General features: G+C 40.6%; 2 protein-coding genes across 4 annotated transcripts; one reads left to right on the forward strand and one right to left on the reverse strand.

Annotated features, from left to right (window-relative positions):
• Nucleotides 1–1,303: 1,303 nt before the first annotated feature.
• On the forward strand, nucleotides 1,304–10,536 carry bsk146 (brain specific kinase 146). Its single transcript, XM_087794569.1, has 5 exons — nucleotides 1,304–1,444; nucleotides 5,253–5,469; nucleotides 5,534–5,736; nucleotides 6,488–6,679; nucleotides 7,773–10,536. Exons 2-5 carry the CDS (start codon nucleotides 5,298–5,300, stop codon nucleotides 8,499–8,501), a joined length of 1,296 nt encoding a protein of 431 aa, XP_087650695.1. The 5' UTR covers nucleotides 1,304–1,444; nucleotides 5,253–5,297; the 3' UTR covers nucleotides 8,502–10,536.
• Nucleotides 10,537–12,063: 1,527 nt separating this feature from the next.
• LOC148078011 (uncharacterized) lies at nucleotides 12,064–19,017 on the reverse strand. 3 transcript variants are annotated; one of them, XM_087794572.1, is made up of 7 exons: nucleotides 18,656–18,832; nucleotides 18,317–18,590; nucleotides 14,594–16,950; nucleotides 13,888–13,981; nucleotides 13,756–13,805; nucleotides 13,617–13,688; nucleotides 12,064–13,266 (listed from the first exon to the last, which is right to left on the reverse strand). In XM_087794572.1, the coding sequence occupies exons 3-6, from the start codon at nucleotides 16,943–16,945 to the stop codon at nucleotides 13,641–13,643; spliced, it is 2,544 nt and encodes an 847-aa protein (XP_087650698.1). In that variant the 5' UTR covers nucleotides 16,946–16,950; nucleotides 18,317–18,590; nucleotides 18,656–18,832; the 3' UTR covers nucleotides 12,064–13,266; nucleotides 13,617–13,640. The 3 variants fall into 3 exon arrangements, with proteins under 3 accessions (XP_087650698.1, XP_087650696.1, XP_087650697.1); XM_087794570.1 differs by lacking the exons at nucleotides 18,317–18,590; nucleotides 18,656–18,832 and adding an exon at nucleotides 18,865–19,017; XM_087794571.1 differs by having other exon boundaries at nucleotides 18,317–18,832.
• Nucleotides 19,018–20,158: the final 1,141 nt, after the last annotated feature.

The following is a 20,158-nucleotide window of genomic DNA, read 5'->3' on the forward strand; positions in this document are numbered from 1 at the left end:
CTCTCTTTGCGCTTGATGGAGTCTACTGACTCCTTTAAGAAACACCTTAAGACGTTTCTATTTGTTCAGGCTTTTCCTTGAATTTCTCGAACTCCTGTGTTGTTCTCAGTATTATCTTGATCTTTAAAGTATGTACTTTTTTGAGTATTGTTTTGATTGTCTAAGCGCTTTGTGACCCTGGTCTCGAAAAGCGCTATATAAATAAATATTACTTACTTACTTACTTACTGATTTGTTAACACTCACACATAAAATTTGAATTCTGGTTAATACTTTTGTTCTTATTCAGGTTTCTGTATATTTAAATCAACAATAAAACGTACATTTAAGCAATATTACTTGGAATGGATTATATATATATATATATATATATATATATATATATATATATATATATATATATATATATATAAGTATAAAAAAAAAAATCAGAAACAGAAACTTGTACTGCCAGTATTGTAAACACAACATAGGAATTGTTTGTGGTTGCAGTACGAAATAACATAATGAAGTAATATAAATGAAAGATCAAAATGAGAATATGTTAGACTAAAATAGGAGACATTAACATAAAAGGAAATTAAAATAAAATATAATTAATAAAATAATAAAATAAAAAATATTTACATTTAACTAGATAATAAATACATCAAGACAAATAACTGTAAGAATAAAACTAAAATTACTAGTCAAAGCGGGCTGGTGGAGATAAAAGCTCCCCTTCTCCTTTTAAAAAACAAAAAAACATACAAACCACAAAAGTCAATTTATGAACAGCTGACTGAAACAAGACAAAGCCTGGGGATGAGTGGGAGTTGAGAGATGTTATTCCGCTGATGGAACGGATGATCCAAGAATAGTTTGCTATGTAGTAGCTGTTGAATAAATACATAAAATTAATTCAGAATCCAAAATGAATAATAAATTATTTTGTCAACTAAACATAGATTTGTGAATTACGTATTAAAATATGTTGTGGCATGAATCTGAGAGAAAATCTCAACCGTGTTATTAACTTTAAAATAATGCATTTATGACATTAATTCATCCAACGTCAACAATTAAAAAACAGTTTCTGTTCTTCGGAGATGCGATTATTTCCCACCGCCTCTGAAGGCAGCAAAGTCTGTACGGAGACAGCGAGCAGCGGTGGATCCCGGCGGAGCTGCGCTGTGATTGGTCGGGTCAGGGATGAGGGGATGGAGGAAGGAGGGGTGTAGGGGCCTGGTTCTTCTCTCCCCCTCGAGCTCCTCCATCCCTCCTCCCATCCTGGAGGACAGAGCGATGCGGAGACAATAGGACGCAGAACCGCAGGAAAATATGCAGGAGGCTCGGCGACTCCTTCGAGGACACTTGGAGGCTACGGAGGGACCCCTCGGCTCCTCGTGCACTCACCCGGGAGAGTGCTGAGCTGCTGACCCGGTCCTGGTCTGGATGGTGAGCGGTATGTATCCTCACCTGCACCCTGACTCACGGCAGCTCTGCTGCCATCACCCGGGATCACGTGACTCGCCTTTCCCTTCATCAGCGCTATCGCATTGTATTTGACAGACAGTGTGTGTTTTTTGTGGCTGCTGCAGGTTTGTGTGTGTGTGTGTGTGTGTGTGTGTGTGTGATGTGACAGTGATTTCCTTCAGTGCAGGTTCACTGCAGGTGGTGATGTAGAGCTGCAGGATGAGGGAGCAGAATGTTTACATCCTCTCCTGCACTGACATCAGTGCCATCATCCTCATTTTGTGTTTTTGGTTTGCCCCTCAGATATTGGCTCTAGTGTGTGTGTTTGCACAGGACGAGGCTCATCTGACCCGTCGAGATTTAAGTTTGATACCTCAGCACCAGATTCACTATCTAGGTCACATCTGCTGCCCATGGGCGTCTTGTTGGCAGAGGTGGCTCCAGTTGGCCCTCGACAATGAAATAAGCAACATTTTCTCGGTTGTGGGTCCTGACGTAGCATTTGTTCTGCCTTATAATGTGAGCTTAAAGAAATGTATATTCAAAATGATTAGTCGCTTCTCTGTCAGTGTTCGAATCTCTTATATTGCTCCTTTTAATATATCTAGTATGAGTCATAAAGTAATCATTTTGATTAAGTAATATATTTCTTTTTAATCAACAAACTGTCATTTCTATGTTGTTTCATATGAGACGTTTAATAGTAACAATAGTATCTACATAAATTATATTCTGTGACGAGAGAAGAGAGAAAATATGATGGAAAAATTAAAACAAAGCAAGTAAGAATAGAAAAGAAAAAGTATCAACATGAAATAAACACAAATATTCCAATAAATAAATATATCAACCTTAAATTATAAAAAGAAACGGATATAAAATAAATTCTATTTTCTCTGAATATGATCTCGATATTGACTCAAATTATTTTGAGGGGCCGAAATATTCACAAAAAGGAAAAAGCAATAAAGGATTAAAGTCCCTAAGACAGTACCTAATGAAGTTATATTGAGAGTTAATTACAGTAATAATTACAAAATAAAATGGTTAGCTGTCACAAATATGTCTAAATGAGTATAAGCTTTGCTAACTTGCTAAACCAGGTCAATGAATATGTTGTTAAAGAGGCAGATGTTGGATAATTGTCTCTCTCTGTAGCAGCCGCTCTACTGTTCAGCATCAATCATCTAACTTAGGTAAAGCGAAAACCGCCAAAAGAAATTGATTTAATCCGTAAAACAGTCTTCTATGGTTCAAGCTTACGTTTTGTATGAAAATAATATAAATATAATATCTGATAATAAAGATATTTTAAATATCGCTAAATTTAAATATTTTAAATATAAATATATCGCTAAACAACCATTAGCTGGATGATGCTAGTTAGCATAGCTTCCTGTTAGCTTTTGAACGTTAAACAGGTGTTGCCATGTATTTCTGTGTTTCTGAATTGAACCATACAAGCTTCAGCTTTACGTCAAAGTGAGATTGAATTGTATCTTCTGGGCTAGTACTGAAATAGAAACACGCTAACATGACACAGTGTAGTCCCACGTAACACTCGGTTATGTTTGCATGTTTTAAAACCCCTCACAAGTTTGTTAAAATATGATTTTTTTTTTTCAATATTTGAGCACAAGCAGGGATCTTCACAGTGTTTGCACACACAGAGATAAACATGGCACAGACACAAGATGTCCTGAAGTTGTGAGTCATCGAGGAACAACACAGAAATACGTGTGGGAAATATATCCTTGGCTATTTTCAAAGTATTCTGCCGCAGTGTTGGGGAACAAGGATGGGGATGATTTACTCAGAGTTGTCTGCAGAGGCAGGAAGATACTTAAGTTGGACTTGAAGTCTGTAACAAGGCGAGCAGCTGAAGCACTTCCTTCAGCTCGGGGAGCAAACGTCGACAGCACTCTCGCATTAGCTGCTGGCTTTTATTTTGGGTTTTACAGCCCTCACAATCTGTAATTGTATCTCCGACCGGTCTCTTCATCGCTGCTCATCATCATACAATATGAATCAAACACGGAAAGAGAATTTGGACACCAGCGCGTCGACATTCCCGTACTATGTTCCGTGTTCATATGAGAGGAAAAGAAACGTGAAAATGGAGATTGTAAGATTAAAAATGCATGCATGTGCGAGAGCGTGTGAGATCTAGCAGAAAATAATTGAATTCTGACAGCAAGAGACGGAGGCACATGTTATATAATGACGTTTGTAAGATCCACTATTTGGAGCACATGTGAAAGGCTCTACAGCGAGACTTGGCAGAGCTGCTCTGGAGAAGACATGGTACAGAATAATTACACTGCAGTGTGTGTGTGTGTGTGTGTGTTTGAAGAGATGGAAAGGAAACGTCTTCAGTAACTCCCACTGCAGATTGTCCACTTTGTCTTTATTTTTCTGACTCGTTTGTTCAACTATTCAGCATGTTGTCGCAGTAAGCTAATGGTTAAATCTGCTTTGGGGCTCATGACTTGTGTCTACGCTCACAAAAGATAATTTTAGTGCAGAAAGAGGCCAGGGACAAACAAGAAATAGAAATTAAACACGTATAAAAAACGTTAGGGCTGTTAATCTTTTTCTCATTTGTTCCATTATATTTAGTGGTTCAACTTGAGATCCATTTTACTTTGGTATAAGTGTGTAAATTATAGTTCATACATATTGACTCCTTCAATAAACATCTTAAGACACTTTTATTTGTGGTTTTCCTTGATTTTCTGGAACTCCTGTGTTGTTCTCTGTGTTATCTTGACCTTTTAAGTATATATTTTATTGAGTATTGTTTTGATTGTTCAAGTGCTATGTGACCCTGGTCTGGAAAAGCGCTCTATAAATATAAATTACTTACTTACTTACTTACAAATTCCTTTGGTTCTTACAGCAGTTCTCTTTTTTTTTTTTTAATATTAAGGGGTATTGCCGGTATTGTCGTTTCGTCGTTTATTTCGTATCTCGTATTAAAGCGAAAATATGCAAGTTTAAAACAGCGTATTGTTTCTGGCGACCCCTCGTGTTGGAATAGTTGAAGTGCAACGCCGTAAAATATCCGTTTTTTCTAATCCAACTCACTCATAAACATTGTTACAATAGGTTGACTACTTGCATTATGACAAATATTTTAAAGTCATAATAATATTTTTAAGATCATTTTTTTACCAAGCATTCAGTTTTTCTGCGTAAATCATAAATATTTTGATTAAAATGGACTCTACAGCTGTTGAAACTGTATAGTTTTGATAACTGCAGACTAACACGTTGGCATAAATCCTCAAGATCAGTGGTAAAAGTCAGTTAATTTATACAGTACACGTCCATTGCGGAGGCTTTCATCATACACGTGACTCTTCTTGCCTCAGTGACGTGCATGAGTCACACCATGGCTGTAATCTGGCGCATCATTTGTTTCATTCACTTGAACATGTTTGACTGCCGGTTCATCAGTGCTGCTGACAGTCTTGACTGCAGTTTGTTTCCTGTCTGGTTCGGTGGCCGACCCCAGCTCGACAGTGTTGCAGGATTAGAGAGCAATAATGGTGGTAGAGAACTGGATCAGCATCCCTTACAGTTGGATGAACTTCAATAAGTCAGGGAGGGGGTCCCACTTTAGGTCCTGATAGATGGCGAGAGATTGTTCATCAACCTTCATCACATCTTTCACAATTAGTAGTTGTTCATCGTCAGTGTTGTGTTGTTTGATCAGATGAGTGAAGCGTTTTCTTTCCTCTTGGCCAAATAAAACAACTTATTTTCGTGTTCTTTTCTCTGCTGCTTCTATCCAGCCTGAAGATTTATCCAAAGATTCATCCTTGGCAACACTGACCAACATGACCTCCTCTCCGCTAACAACGCGAGCCAACATGGACATCCTTGACGAGCTCCAGCTCATCGCCGCTCAAAACCTGGAGCGGCTGGAGGTCAACAAGTACTACGAAGTGATCAGAGAGCTGGGCAAGGGCACCTACGGGAAGGTGGACTTGGTGGTTCACAAGATAAGAGGTGAGCAGCTTTCTCTTGCAGCGACACACGTTTAACATTCACCACCTTTATTCTTGTGGCTCAGGTACGAAGATGGCTCTGAAGTTCTTGAAGAAGAAGACAACCAAGTTGAAGTCGTTTCTCCGGGAGTATAGTATCTCCCTCTACCTGTCTCCCTGCCCGTTCATCATCAACATGTTTGGCATTGCGTTTGAGACCGACGACTACTACGTGTTTGCACAGGAATATGCCCTGGCAGGCGACCTCTTCGATATCATTCCTCCACAGGTACTGAGTTGTTCTACAGATTTTGAAACCAAGTTGGCTTAATTCTCCTTGCTTCCAGCTTCTGTGCCAGATATTGGCGAAGTGCAGGTTTCTGACATTGTTAGCTAACTCAAGATACATTTCTTAAGTTCTTTGTTAAGGATTTATTTTATTTTTACTTTTTGTAATTTCCTTTATTTTATTTGTCCTTTTCTTTCCCCTTAAAATAACTTTAGTATTGAGATCATATTTGGAAAAGAAAAAGTCATTTCAAATGTTTTAAATGAAAGGTTTATGAATATAATATTTGCATGTTGAGTTTAATTTGGTGTTCAAATCATTGTATCAAATTGCTTTAAACAGCAGGTGGCCACGTGTGTTTTTGGTTCACCTCCGTCTTTGCGGACATCACATCTCAAATTGTCTTCTGTCACCACTGCAGAGAAGAAATATGATTTCAGCTCAGTGAGTTCCCGGATACCCACGAGCTTGAACAGATGTAATTTCACTTGTCAAATATGAGAGAGCCATAAATGTCAATTACATTTTTGCCTCCTGCAGGGACACGAAAGATGTGTCTGATGAACGAGTTTGAACAAACAATCGCTTTCCTAAATGTCATCAGATGGTTCTAACTGAATTTCTCATCACATTGCCGATACTTAGTCATTCATTAGCAGAGAGTCAATCCTTGTTGATGAGCAAGACTCACAGAAAAAGCAGTGTTTTAAGTGTGGATGACGATGATCAACTGACTCCTCTTTCTCTGAAGGTTGGTCTTCCGGAGACAGTGGCAAAGCGCTGTGTCCACCAGGTAGCCATCGCCCTGGACTATCTCCACTGTAAGAAGCTCGTCCACCGGGACATCAAACCCGAAAACATACTCATTTTCGACAGAGAGTGTCGGAAGGTAAAGCTTTCCGACTTCGGCATGACCCGCCGAGCTGGATCTCCCGTTAAACGAGTGAGTTGGAAACATCCTTTATTTAAATCACATTGAACCAGTCATGATTAATAAAGTTGGCTACATAAATGTGTTCATGACAGACTGATGGACTTTAAAATGAAACCAGGTCAACTCTGCTCCATCCATTTTGACTATGCTTCATACATGCGTGAGTGAAAGAAATAGATGGTGAATGTTCCTCTCTCTGGTAATTAAAGTCTGCTTGCTGCCACTAGTAGAAGATTCACGGTAAACAAAACAACACACGTTTTTATTCCATAAAAATTTTCAATAAATCTTTAAGAAAATTGTTTGTGGTGGCAAAAGACACAAATGGTTACATCTGGTTTTGAGTGTATACGAGTAGTGATGGCTGTTATGTAGTAACCAGTAACCACAAGGTAACAACATTTTTTCTCTATTCCATATTTAGCATTTGGAAAAGTACAGAAACTCATGCAGACATGTTTATCCGCACTGTTTATTCTGAGAACTCCCAGCTGATTTGCAACACCCACTATCTCCCCGCTCCTGAAAATACTTGGCAAAGCTCCTCACACACAAATCAGACCCAAAATAATACTGACAGAACCGAACCCAAGCGACATGTTACAATGGAAACATGATCAAAGTGCACTGTTTTATTGACATTTAGATAATATCACTTTGATATTGTGAAGGCTAAACGGATTTGAAGTGGAGCTTCTGAACATTCAACACATTTGTTTGTAGCTTCCTCTGCTGTTAGAACTGGGTAATTATAACAGAATTGAGCTTGGTGAAAACTGAAGCATCTTCAGCACCCTCAACATAAACTCAAAATACTCTTCAGTTAAAATGAACGAAACTGCCGTCTCCGACACGCTGTCATGAAGCCATTTGGTGGTCATGTAGTGACCGTCCAGGCAAAGTTGAAGTTAAATTAATACTGTTCGAGTAACAACCGTTTACTCTTCATTACAGACAATAAGTAAAATGTTCCTGGCATTAGTATCTGACAAAACCAATACTCATCCTTATAAATGAGTAGCTTGGGGTATGTCTGTGCTCTCTTAAGCGCTTTAAAAAGTTTCTGTCCCATGTTTGATACAAGTGTCACGTCCGCCCCCAGGTGAGCGGCACCATTCCCTACACTGCCCCGGAACTCTGCGATGTCTCCCGCCACGAGGGGTTCTGCGTCGACTACAGCACGGACGTCTGGGCCTTCGGGGTCCTGCTCTTCTGCATGCTGACCGGCAACTTCCCCTGGGAGAAGGCCCTGCCCATGGACTCGTTCTACCAGGAGTTCATCCGCTGGCAGAAGAGGAGAACAAACACGGTGCCGTCGCAGTGGAGGCGCTTCACGGAGCAGGCTCTCCGCATGTTCAGACGCCTGCTGTCGCTGGAGCAGGACCGGCGCTGCTCCGTGAAGGAGGTTTTCGGCTACTTCAGTCACACCTGGATGCTGGATGGGGAGAACAACAACCTCAACAATGGAAATGGAGGCTCTGCAGAGAGAGCTAGCGGAGGCACGGGAGGAGGGCGAGGAGATCAGGATGCCAACATCTCATCCTCCTCGTCTGCTGAGGAAGAAGAGGAGATTCTTGTGGAGAGGATGAAGCAGCAGACTCTGTCTCCTCTCTCCCCTATGTCCCCCCTCTCTCCCATGTCTCCAGTGGTCCCTGATAGAGGGAGCATAGGAGGAGGGAGCACAGCTAAAGGAGGAGGCATGGAACACTTTGTATCAGTCTCCACCAACAGCTCTGTGTCTTCCACCAACAGCTACGACCGGATTCCCAGAGAAAACAACTCGCCAGGTGGACGTGTGCTCGTGACCACGCCCATTGAAATCTGTGTCTGAGCGTCCTCGCTCTAGTAGTTTTCGTCTCACATGTGCATGCGTAGAACAGTGAGTCTTAACGTGACTGCACACAATGATGGAGATTCCTCCAGAAGTGTCTATTTCCCCTCAAAATGTCACTGAAGATTTCCAACCATGCGTAAATGGCAGGGGACGCCAGAGGGGACTAATGAAGATGCTTCCGTTAGAGATTATGTCAACAAAAAAAAACACCAGATCCTTTTTTCTAGAGCAATACCTCCAGCAGAAACACTGGGACCTCTGAGAGAAACCAGATCCTAGAGTGGCTGCTACAGGAAAGAAATGTGTGGTGGCTTTCAACTTATAAAAAGTGTGTGTGTTTCAACAGTAATGTGTTCAGTTTCAGTTCAAATGTACCTCTTCTTTTCCCAGCCGTTTTCTTATGATTGGATGAGTTGTTTTTTTTGTAGAGTGTTGCCATTTGGACTGAAACACACAAGGTTTTTTCTGATCAAACATATCGACTTTGCATTTCAGTTTTGTACTTTTTTTAATTAGCAGAAAGATGTACGTGTAGACTCCGAACTGTTTCCGAAATACAAGAGTCTGCTTTAGCATTAGCGTGTTGTAGCCTATCGTAAGCTTTGAGTTGTGGGTGAAACAATCCACAGTAAGATACCTCGTGCATATTTTTGGGCGGTCGTTGTATTTTTTCATTGAGTTACTGATATCCCAGCGATTCCACGTAGGGGTCATTTGGGTCTCACTTGGGATGCCACGTAGCTTTCATCCAAGATACGGACAGAACCTTACTGTTGTTGCCCAAATGATCCACATGGATGGTTGCTTAATCTCATACAGCCCCACAATGGCTTCCCATTGGTAGCCACACCCCATGTAGAATTGTTGGCTGAGATGTTAGAGACTCTCCCGTGCGTCTTTATAGGTGATATATATGACAATAGATCAGAGACTGACGTAGAACAAAAAAGATTTTGAAACAAAGAGTTTTTCTATCTTGCATGAGATTCCCAATTTCAGCAACTTTACAGACAAAAAGAGTTGGTAGTGGTGTGTTTATTGTATCATGTCTTCAAGTAAAAACTCCCTGTTAGAACCTCCTGAGACATTCTAGGGCTAAAATCTGGATTAGTTTCTACTGTGTACGTTTGTATTTGCTGTTATTGTTGTACCGTCATCTTGCCACTTTCAGAAATTTAAAAAAAAAGAAGCATGACTACAAAGATCAGTAAATGTTCAAGATGGTGTTTTTGCCACTTTTGTTACAGTTCAAAAATGTTTGCTCAGTATAGCTTCAATCAAAAGTCATGGGTTCCGGAGCGCTTGTGGCACACTTCACCACCATCCTGGTTCCGGGCCAGTCCTGGTTAGGCGACGACAGCGACTCCCATCTTGTGATCATCTCTGACCTCATTGTGACCCTCTGACTTAAACAAAGGGTCCTCCAGACACCAACACTGGCTGCACTGTTGCTGGCTTCACATGACTGCGGTCACATGACCTCATTGTCACCCTCCCTTCACTACCCCTGGATATGGTTTTGTCAAAATGAGTCTGGATTTAGAAAGAAAATAAATGAATGCCATTGTATTGGTCTTGTGATCATAAATCAAATCTGCTGCTGCTCCACTGAACACAGATTAACTAGAAATTATGATGCAATGGTCAATTTTACACTGCCAAGTCTCCATCTTCCTTTTTCAGTCATTTATTAACATGGAGGATGGAAACTCAGGCATTAGCTTAACCAAGGGAAGCAACAGTGCTTACCTAGGTGATGACTTACAATGACACTGGGTAAAGTACGCCTTAACGTCTTGATGTGCGTGAACATGAACCCCGAGAGTCGCTGTTGCCATGTTTTCCTTTAACTGCATGACCCCTGTTGCACAGTTTTAACTTGTAATAATGTGGAAAAAAGCCCGCAGTTTTCCCTCCAAAACACATTTACTCACCCCAGAGCCCCGACATTCTCCTGTTGTCTTTGGAGTTCAAATGTCTTCCTGTAAACTGAAACTCACTCATTGAAAAAGATTAAATCGCTGTCAAAGTACTTCTTGTCTTGGTATTATTTTATTAACCATCAAACTAATTCCAAAAAGTGAAGTGAAGAGTTTTACTTTAGAAGAAGCCACACTATGTAGTGAACCTGCTGTGAAGGCCCGTCAAGATAAGGTTGAACTAAACTGATCCAGAAGTTAAGGGAACCCAAATCAAATAACTTAAAAAGTGATCAATGGATATGAAATTATTAACACATCAAAGTTTGGAATCAAATGAATCCATTGTAAAATCAAATGACAGGCAGATCCAACTCAAAATTGTATGCGTTCCCTACAACACGTTCCTGGTTAGATTAAACATCTCCTACCAGACCTGTTACAGAGCATCATTCCAGACAGAGACAGTTGAGGAGAAGACTCGAGTACCATATTAGTCAAGGAAAACCAGCAGGAAGGTATGTAACATCATTGTCTTCATCATACGAGACGGCTGAAACACCCCAGTCAGGTTGTATCAGAAGGAACAGAGGACCCGCTGCACCAGCATATGGTCGTACAAGTGGTCTGAGGATTTGAGCATATGGAGGTCTGTGTGGCCTTCACTGACAAACTGCCAAGCCAGTCATGCTGGAGGATGTTTCAGGCAACATACGGTCTCAACAACTCATCCCCACTCTTTCACGTCTGTCAGCCGTGGCCAGTGAAAACCAGTATCATTGGTCAATGCATCAATCCTAGTGTGGGGCCAGGACCACAGGTCCCACTTCTGGACCCATACCGCCTTCTTGGAGTCAGTTTCGAGCAGTTTCAAGCAGAAACATGCACAAAATTGGCCTGTTGGCATTTTGTAGGACTGTGGCAGTGTCCACCATTCTGTTCTCCTTGTACAAACCAGCAGATAGTCCTGCTGTTCTTGTCCGCCTACAGCTCCCTCCAGGTCTCCTGGTCTCCATTGTCTATGGCGTTCACCCCCAGATCCCTTAGAGGGACGCTCATTTCAACCTGTTTTTGGAATTGATCAACAATCGGTGTTAGTTCTAAACTGAGACTGTCCTGGTCTAGATTGATAAAAGTCCAATTAAGTCCATTACACACATAATTAACTATTGTGTAATTCTTTGACATAATATACTGCAGCAGCCGACACCAGAAATACAATTAAGAGTAGATTTGTGTGTTATTAAGAGGTTTAATCACGATTCATTCAGCAAGACCCTGGACATTTAAGGAGACATTAAATCAGACGACTGGGGAAAACTATTTAGAGTACACTATCTGAAGTGCGACATCTAACGGACGAAGTGGGTACTGTGGGTTTCCAAATATATTTTAATATAATGAATAAGAATCGAGCTCAAACTGTTAAAATGGGTAGTGAATTATTGAAGTAGTTAAGGCAGCAACTGTTGTATTTCAGGGATTAACTGTGTGACATAGCAGTCACTGGCACAAGCACTTAAACTGAAGACCTTTCTAAGGTGTCCCTTGCCTCCTATAGGAGAGATAACTAGCCATGTTTTAAGACCTCAGTTGTGCTCAAGGGTCTTTGTTAAGTGTAAGAGACAAACAAAGACAAGTGAAGCTCAGAACAATTTAATCTGGTAGTTTCTCTGAGGTGTTCCCAGGGACAACCAAACAACATTTTGCTAAAAAACAAAAGAGGATTTAAAAAGGAACCAAGGCAGAAAACAGGGAGTGACAGGAGGTTTTTACCTTGTTTAAAAGAAGAGGCACTGGAATGTCAAAAATCTTACAGAACCTGGTTCCGTCCATTGTCAGTTTGGGTTTCTTCAATTATAAAAATGAAAGGAAATCATTCATATTTGGCCCTGAGATCAACACAGTCAAACACAATAACAATTTATGGAAAACACACAATGAAAGAGGTGCACAACAAACTGATCTGAAGTGAAGGATGAATTAAAATTTGAAGTCTTCTGCTTAGTTAACTTGTAAAAACAGAAAATAAATATTGCAGTAACACTGGCAGGTGAGTTGACGACGATGAATACAAGTCGGACACGAGTGAATCGGATGAAGCACACAGTTAAACAGTGACCAGATGTTGCCTCTGAAGTTGCAGCCATACTAGTATCATAGGAGGCATGATGCTTCAGTCACGATGTTGATCTTCAGGCTTGCTTGCGAGGTGAGCTAGTTAAGTAAACTAGTGGTGCTATGATGTCAGTATACTTTGACTGCACAAACCAAATGATCTGGTGCCACAATGTAGAAGGAACTGACCAGATCCACAATAATGTTTCAGCTCTGACTTAAAAGAAATCTGTAAACAAAACACCTGTGAACCCTCAATGCATCAGGACACATATTGACAGGTGACAAAACATTTTAAAAAAAAGTCAGGAGAGGAATTACGCTGAAAATGAGCAGCACCTAGAAGCAGATGCTGTATGTTCAAGTCGTAGGGGGAGACACGTCAGGCATGGTCACTCAAAGTGCTTTCCTGCAGATCCCCTCACACACGAAGAATACATTCAAAAACATGTTTGGCATCATCGGCATCAGCATCTTCTACATGTCCTCCGTTTCACTCACTCATTAAATGGCTTAAGAGATTAGTTGCTAATAACTTAAGAGCACAGACAACTTTCACTCTGGCTAATGAATAAATAACCCAAATTAAATATTTGATTGTTCTCATCCAGTTTTTAAGAACGTATAAATAAGAAAAAAGTTCATCAGATACGTTCCAGAGGCAGCCCGTGGGGGCGCAGGAGTTAAGGTGGTTGGGTGCAAAAGGTCACTCAAGTCTTTTAGGTCTGTAGAGAACAGAAGCAGAACAAACCATTAGGACCATCAGAAATCACCGCGTCATTACTGCCACCTGCTGGTTTGGTTAGAACACTACACTTTTATAGTTTTACTGGGACCTCATGAGGGCTGTTTTTGACCGCCAGGCCACACAAAAGCCTTACACACACAGAAACTAAAATTTGTAAATGGATTAAATGATCTTATCATCATCATCGTTGTCATCAAAACAACAACACAGCCATAATATTCCAACTTTCCTGCATGGATTCTTTAGGTGTGCAAAGAAACTCGTGGTCAATCATTACTTCACATTGAGCAACGATCTTGCAACACAGACTGACGTAGAGTGACTCACCGGAGGAAACCTTTACTGATTTCATCACCTCTTTTTCTGGCGTTTTCCTACTGGGTCACTAAGTGTCTTGTTCTGTGGAGAAGAACAGCCTGCGATCATCTACAGCAATAACGGGGCAGTGGTTCTTTGAGCTACATACCTTGTGCTTCTTACACTTCATTGAGAAATTCTCCTCTATGAGAATGCAGTCTGCGAGGAAGAGAGCACAAGATGTCATGACTGTGTTGAGCAAGGGTTACAATGAGGTATAAAGAGATGTGTGGAGACTGACCTGATTGCAGAGCACATCTGTAGTGGTACTTATTAGGACAACCTTTGAAGAAGCAGCCCAGTATGGCGCCCTGAGTGCAGCAGGCCGAGCATGTCTGTAAAGAAACATCACATGGATCTAATCACCCGCTTTTAGATTAAACTAAACAGAGCTCCCTGGTATAAAGGTGACATGTAAACTGACTTGATAGATCCTCAAACAAAAATTAAGTGGTAGCATCAGTTACTTCAGCTGTTATTATTGCCTGCTTGTTAATCGAAGCTGGGCCCGATTTGGCTGGATCACACTGGTTTTACAAATGTTAAATTGCTAAGCTGAAGTCATGACCACCATCATGCTCATAACGTAGCTGCTGGCTAGCAAATCCGGTATACTAACACTGACTAGATGAGCTATGAAAAAGGCGTTAGTAATTAAATACAAATAATTGTTTTAACTTGACTATTTAACAGCCCATTAATTGAGAAACATCCAACACTCTTATGGTAAAGTTCAATTAAAGAGATTGCCTCAAATGCTTTTTTGAGCCCCAAGGTTTACACAACTTATCCAATCTGATTGGCTCATATGCTTGGCATATATTGACCCATACGATGCACACCATCATCTAACGCAAGTTAACATGGCTTATGAAGTAATTGTTTTTCATCTAAAGCAACAAGTTATATTTTAAGTAGTCTAACACTTTACAAAAAATCTGATTTACCGTCTCCAAAGCAACCTTCACTGCCTCCTCCAGACCGTAGACCTTTCCCTTTACGAGGAAAACCCCAGCAGCCCAGATGCCACAGTCTTCATGGAGCCAGTACTCACTGGACTGAATCGGCAGTACAGGTGGGCTGTACCAATCATGGACCCCTGAGGCTCCTACATCAGACCTAGGCCTCTTGGCCACTAGGCTGTCACAGTCATTATCAGTCATATGGCAGACAAGGGAGCGACCCTTCCGTTTATTCTGAATGCTTGATCTTCTGCGTCTCAATGCGTGTGGAATGGCAGGCGTCCTTCTCCGGGCGCTGGTTCTCCCACAGAAGGAATCAGAGTCACTACGGTCCTCCTTGTCATCTTTGAGACCTGGCGTGCCGGACGGCATGTTAGTTACAGGCTGATGTCCTTCAGAATAGTACGGGCCTAGAAGATCTCCCAAGTCCATGGCATTTGCAGACAGCTGACAGAGACAGCAGACAAAAGGACGCAGGTATTGAGCTTGTGATGAAACTCGGCCCAGCATCAGACAGGAAGTACTCGGTACAGTGGCTGACACAAAAGTGCTGGCCTGACTAGTCTGTAGCAGAACACCCTTCTGGAGCTGCTGATGCCGCGTCTCTTCAGCATCGTTCACCACTGTACACAGTGATGTGGCGGATGGACGTCGTTCCACGTGTATAAATGGAGAGAAGTCAGTCAAGCGATAGTCTCTTTTCTCCTCCTTGTAATTCACATACTTTAACTTGATTTCAGGCTCCTTAGGAGCAAACATGAAGGGGGACGGGCTCTGCTTTAGCCTCTTACGTGGTCTTCTTGGAGTTTTAGCAGCCTTAGTCTTAGGTGTGGTTGAGGTTCTCTGAGCAGTTGCCTTATTACTGGGTGATCTCTGCTCCTTATTCGGAGACGCCCGAGGTGTTGGAGAGGACTTTTGTGATGCATTCACAGCCTTTGATGGTGCTGTAGGTGAAAGACAATTTGAATTTTTCCTTAAAGATTTATGCACAGCAACATCAGGTTCTTTTGGGGACAAGCTAGCTTGAGATTGCTTTGACTGAGAGATGACAGAATTAGAGGTAGAATTTTTCAAGGTGTCAGAGTTGTCTATACAACTGTCTTTTTGCTGAATTCCTGTCGTTTGCTTAACTTTTTCTATTGGCATTGTTGTTTTTGTCTTTGATTTCACTGCCGCCTTTTTGGGAGAAGCTTTTTTAGGCGTGTTATAACGTCGGGGTAAAATTGTGCAAGAATCCATGTTCAAAGCTTCCAAGCGCATCCCTCTATTAGAGCGCACTGGCAGCTTTTTTACTGGCCAATTTACTTGTTGTGATTTTGCATTGCCATTAGCCTTTGGCTTCTCTTCATCAGCCCCAGACAAACCGAGTTCATGTGTTGAGTCAAGCAAAGGTGATTTTGGTCCTTGGCATCCCTTTAATAATCTTGAACCATGAATGACATCTGTCACACTGGACTGTACTTCTTCAGGTCCTATGATGTCCAAGTCCTCACAAGGACTTTCACCTACATTCTCCAGGAAAGATTCGACTGTACTGGGATAACTAGACGTCTGTGGCAGGATGAAGACATCTTCTCCATCATTGAGAGACGTGGCAGATGTGGAAAGATGGTCATCTACAGCACTGGCATATTTCTGTCCAACGGAACAAAGGTCTCCAACTCCTACGTTGTCTGGAACAGCCAGACAGTCCTTGTTCATAGAGGAGAAAAAAGGCACATTCGTATCCCTGGTCTTCTTATCGTTCTCTGTGATAGTGACGTCTTCTCCAGCAATTCTCCCCGACACCTGAGGAAGTGCATCTTTCTCTCCAATTTCAGAATGATCCTCGTCACCAGAGGAGACACCATCGCTATTTAACCATGGAAATGTTCTATGTGTCTGATTAGGGGACACGGTAAGGCTTAAAGAATGATCCGAATGATACCCATTCTCACAGACATCCCTCCCACCCTCGCATGGAGGAAGTCGAGACAATGTGCCGTCCGATGGTGCACTGCAGAGAGAAGAGTCCTCAGACAGACTCTCCACACTGGGGTAAATATGAGACCGGTTCACGTAGGAGAGGGTGACTGTAGTGTGGGAGAAGGCATTGTCTGGTTTAACTTGAGTGGCTGGCAGGAGAGCCATGTCTGCGGTACTGGTCTTTGAGCAGGATATGCTCGTGTTACTGGTCCCAGTGTTTTGGAACCAGCCAGGAGATCTGACCACACGAAGAGCATCCTTGGTTTTGTTGTTCAAGTCGGCCTTTCTTGTCAGGTCAAGGACAGCTGGTATGCTGGTTTTGGAGAAGTCCTGAGGTTGGAGGTCATTCAAGCCTGCAGGTGGCTGCTCCATCACAGCTAAATAGAAAACAGCAGAATGAAGAACATGAGTTTTAGAAAGATAGATAGATGGATAGAACTTTATTGATCCCTCAGGAGGTCTCCTGAGGTACATGAGTTTTAGAAAAATACTTTAGTTGCATGAGGAGACACTAATCATACATCTCTTTTTTTTATTTCCCTCCTAATTTTAAGAATGATTTAGTCAGAATTAATTGAGAGTTAGATCTGAATGTGTTGTATACAGTAGAAAACATGTTGTAAAAGCTCTTTAAAAAATAATTTGACTATCAACCGAATTGTGTAAACAAATGTAAAAACAACCATCACCTATTATAAAAGTTTACGGACAAATTTACCCAAATGTTTCTATCAAAATAAACATTACTTTTTAGTCAACGGAAAAAAATATTCCTGGAAACCTGTCATGCTGATTTTGAAAATTTCAAAGGAGTCACCGTTTTGTTATTTTGCTAACTTGTGCATCAACCTGTAAATAAAAAAATTAAATGTATATATAAATGTTACCAAATTTTTTGAAATTACTTTGTGTTCACATTTTCAAGACTTTTGAAATTCTAACTAACTAAGAGAATGTATTGCCAAAATTAAGGACTTATCTTTAGCTTTATGAATTGAATGCCTTTGAAGACTTTAACTTTAAGGATCTGCGGGAACCCTGGTTGTATACCGTACAAAACATGTCGCAATCTGCCTCATGCCTCAACATCTTCTAAATATGAAGACATCATACAGAACCTTTTACTCAATATACAAAGTGTGTTACTTCCTCTAATCAAATAGTATTGCATGTTTAGCATTTTCCTTGTTAGTGTTTATACTTTAGAGTCATTCTTTCTACAGACCCTTATTTAATGATGATTACAATTCTTTCCAAATGTCATAATCTGAAAATGTGACTTTTGGACTAGCAGGAGAGATGAAATACAAGTCTATAAATCATTATTATATTATTATAAATTTAATATAATAAATAAATGTGTGGATTAAAACGTCTGAAATTAGTAATCTATGAGATTCTTACTTTTCGAGGTACATGTAACAATATACATGGACACAAAGTCCTTCAGGCTTTTCATTGATTTTCTGGAACTCCTGTGTTGTTCTCAGTATTATCTTGACCTTCAAAGTATATATTTTATCGAGTATTGTTTTGCTTGTTAAGCGCTTTGTGACCCTGGTCTGGAAAAGCGCTATATAAATACAAATTACTTACTTACTTACATATGAATTTTTCTTTTTTTTTTCGACTTCAGCTTGGACAAACCAATCGTAGGGTGATTCTACTCTTTCTTATATGAACATGGATTGTAGTTTAAGAACGGATTTAATTGTTTACGTGTGTATTTCAATATGTACTCACCAGTGACGGCTGGTAGCTCTGCTAACGCTCGTTAGCTTACTTAGCTAAATAGCAGCGAACAGCAAACTGGGCCTTTTATTCCTGCTTATGTTGAAAAATAATGAAATTCTCAAGAGTTTCTACAAACGTCTGGTGAAGAATGTAGCGACTGAATATAACTTCACCTCTAAACGTCGCCTTATTTCACAGGTATTTAGTCCTGGCAAATGTCGCTCCAGTAGTTGTAGTTACCTTCCCCAGAAGACAAGTCTGGTCACTGCTGGTAACTTCGGCGCTAAATAGTTAAAATATTAGTGTCATATCAGCTGTTATTTCTAACTTAACCAGCGCCGAACTAACTTGGTGTCAACAAGACCACGTGTCGTTAAGTTACTTTAGCGTCTACCGACCACATTCCGACGGGACGCGAGTATTGGGTAATAACGGCGTGTTATCCAGGTAGTTTGGCGGCGCGTGTGCCCGCGTCAGCAGGCGGTGCGGTCTGGTGCCGAGGCCCGGTTCAGTGGAACAAAGACGGGAGATGGTGTGAGCGGATGGTCAGAACTTACCCGGGACCGGCGGGACCGTTTGGAACGTCCGGTCAAAGATGCGAGTCACTCGACATGTTCATGTTCTAAAAGGCCATCGGAGTCACGGCCCCTGACTGTAGACGTCACTGAATAATACAATAAAATGACATTTACTTCCATGTACTTCTGGAATAAAATCAACGTCAAGTCGATTGTGACGACGCTTTATTTCCGATCTTACTTTCAAAATAAAACGATAATCGCTTTTTTTTACGTCAAGGGTCGTCAATTACATTTTCTCAGGCACCCCATTATTTATTATATATTTTTTAATCCGAACTTTTATTGCCAGTGTTTTAAACACAACATGAGATTTTTTTTTTGTGTTACTGTGACTGTTGTGATGGCCCGAGTGGAGCAAAGAGCCAATATGATGGAAAAACCTAAAAAGTAAAAAAGCGTAGAAAAACAACAACAAATAACCAAAATAGGAAATCTCTATAGCCCTATCATAAAAAAATATATAATATATATATATATATCTTTTTTTTTTAAACTGTAAATATGATCTTAATATTCACTCGAATTATGTTAATAGGCGAGAAAAATTCAACTAAGGTAGTTCTTTTTTTAAACTACTGAACAAAGAACTTGTTAGTCATCACTGTCAGAAACTTTATGTTCTATGCTGATCAGATCTTCTTTGACATCATAAGGGCTGGATAAACACAGTCAAAGAGACCCCTGGGATGAGATTGAAAGTATTGCCAAGTTAAAGTGGTTTTAGAACAATACGTTTAAGTCAAGTAATTCCCTGTGTTTTTAAAACAAATATACAATAAAAAAAAGTTAATGATTACAAAAGGGTTAAAAATATTTACAGCCCACCTGAAAAAGACTGAAGAAACAAGTTGCTTGGATTCTTCTTTTTAGAGATTAGGTAGGATCTATCAGACTTGGATTAGACCATCTGCAGCAGTCAGGTTAATCGTTTGTTCAAAAGCACATGGGTGGTCACAGTGTCCATTCGAAGAAAGATGACATGCAAAGTCATAAGGCATTGTGGCCTTTTAAAGGCATCATTAGTTTATTCTGCTAAGCAATGTCTTGTGATGTCTAGAGCAGATTATTACGCTATTATTGAGGTAGAAGGACAGTTATAGGCCTGCGCCACACTATTGAAATAAAGTAGCAGGTTATAAAAGCTTTGAAATGATTCAAGAAATATTTAACTAATTTAGAAACCCGTTTAATATAAAATGTACATTTTATTAAGTTTGATCGTGTGATTTCTTTCTTATTCTTTTAGGATTGTCATTTTGTTTTGCGTTAC

Source organism: Callionymus lyra, chromosome 6, assembly GCF_982586985.1.
Source record: "Callionymus lyra chromosome 6, fCalLyr1.hap1.1, whole genome shotgun sequence".
Classification (NCBI taxonomy): Eukaryota; Metazoa; Chordata; class Actinopteri; order Syngnathiformes; family Callionymidae; genus Callionymus; species Callionymus lyra.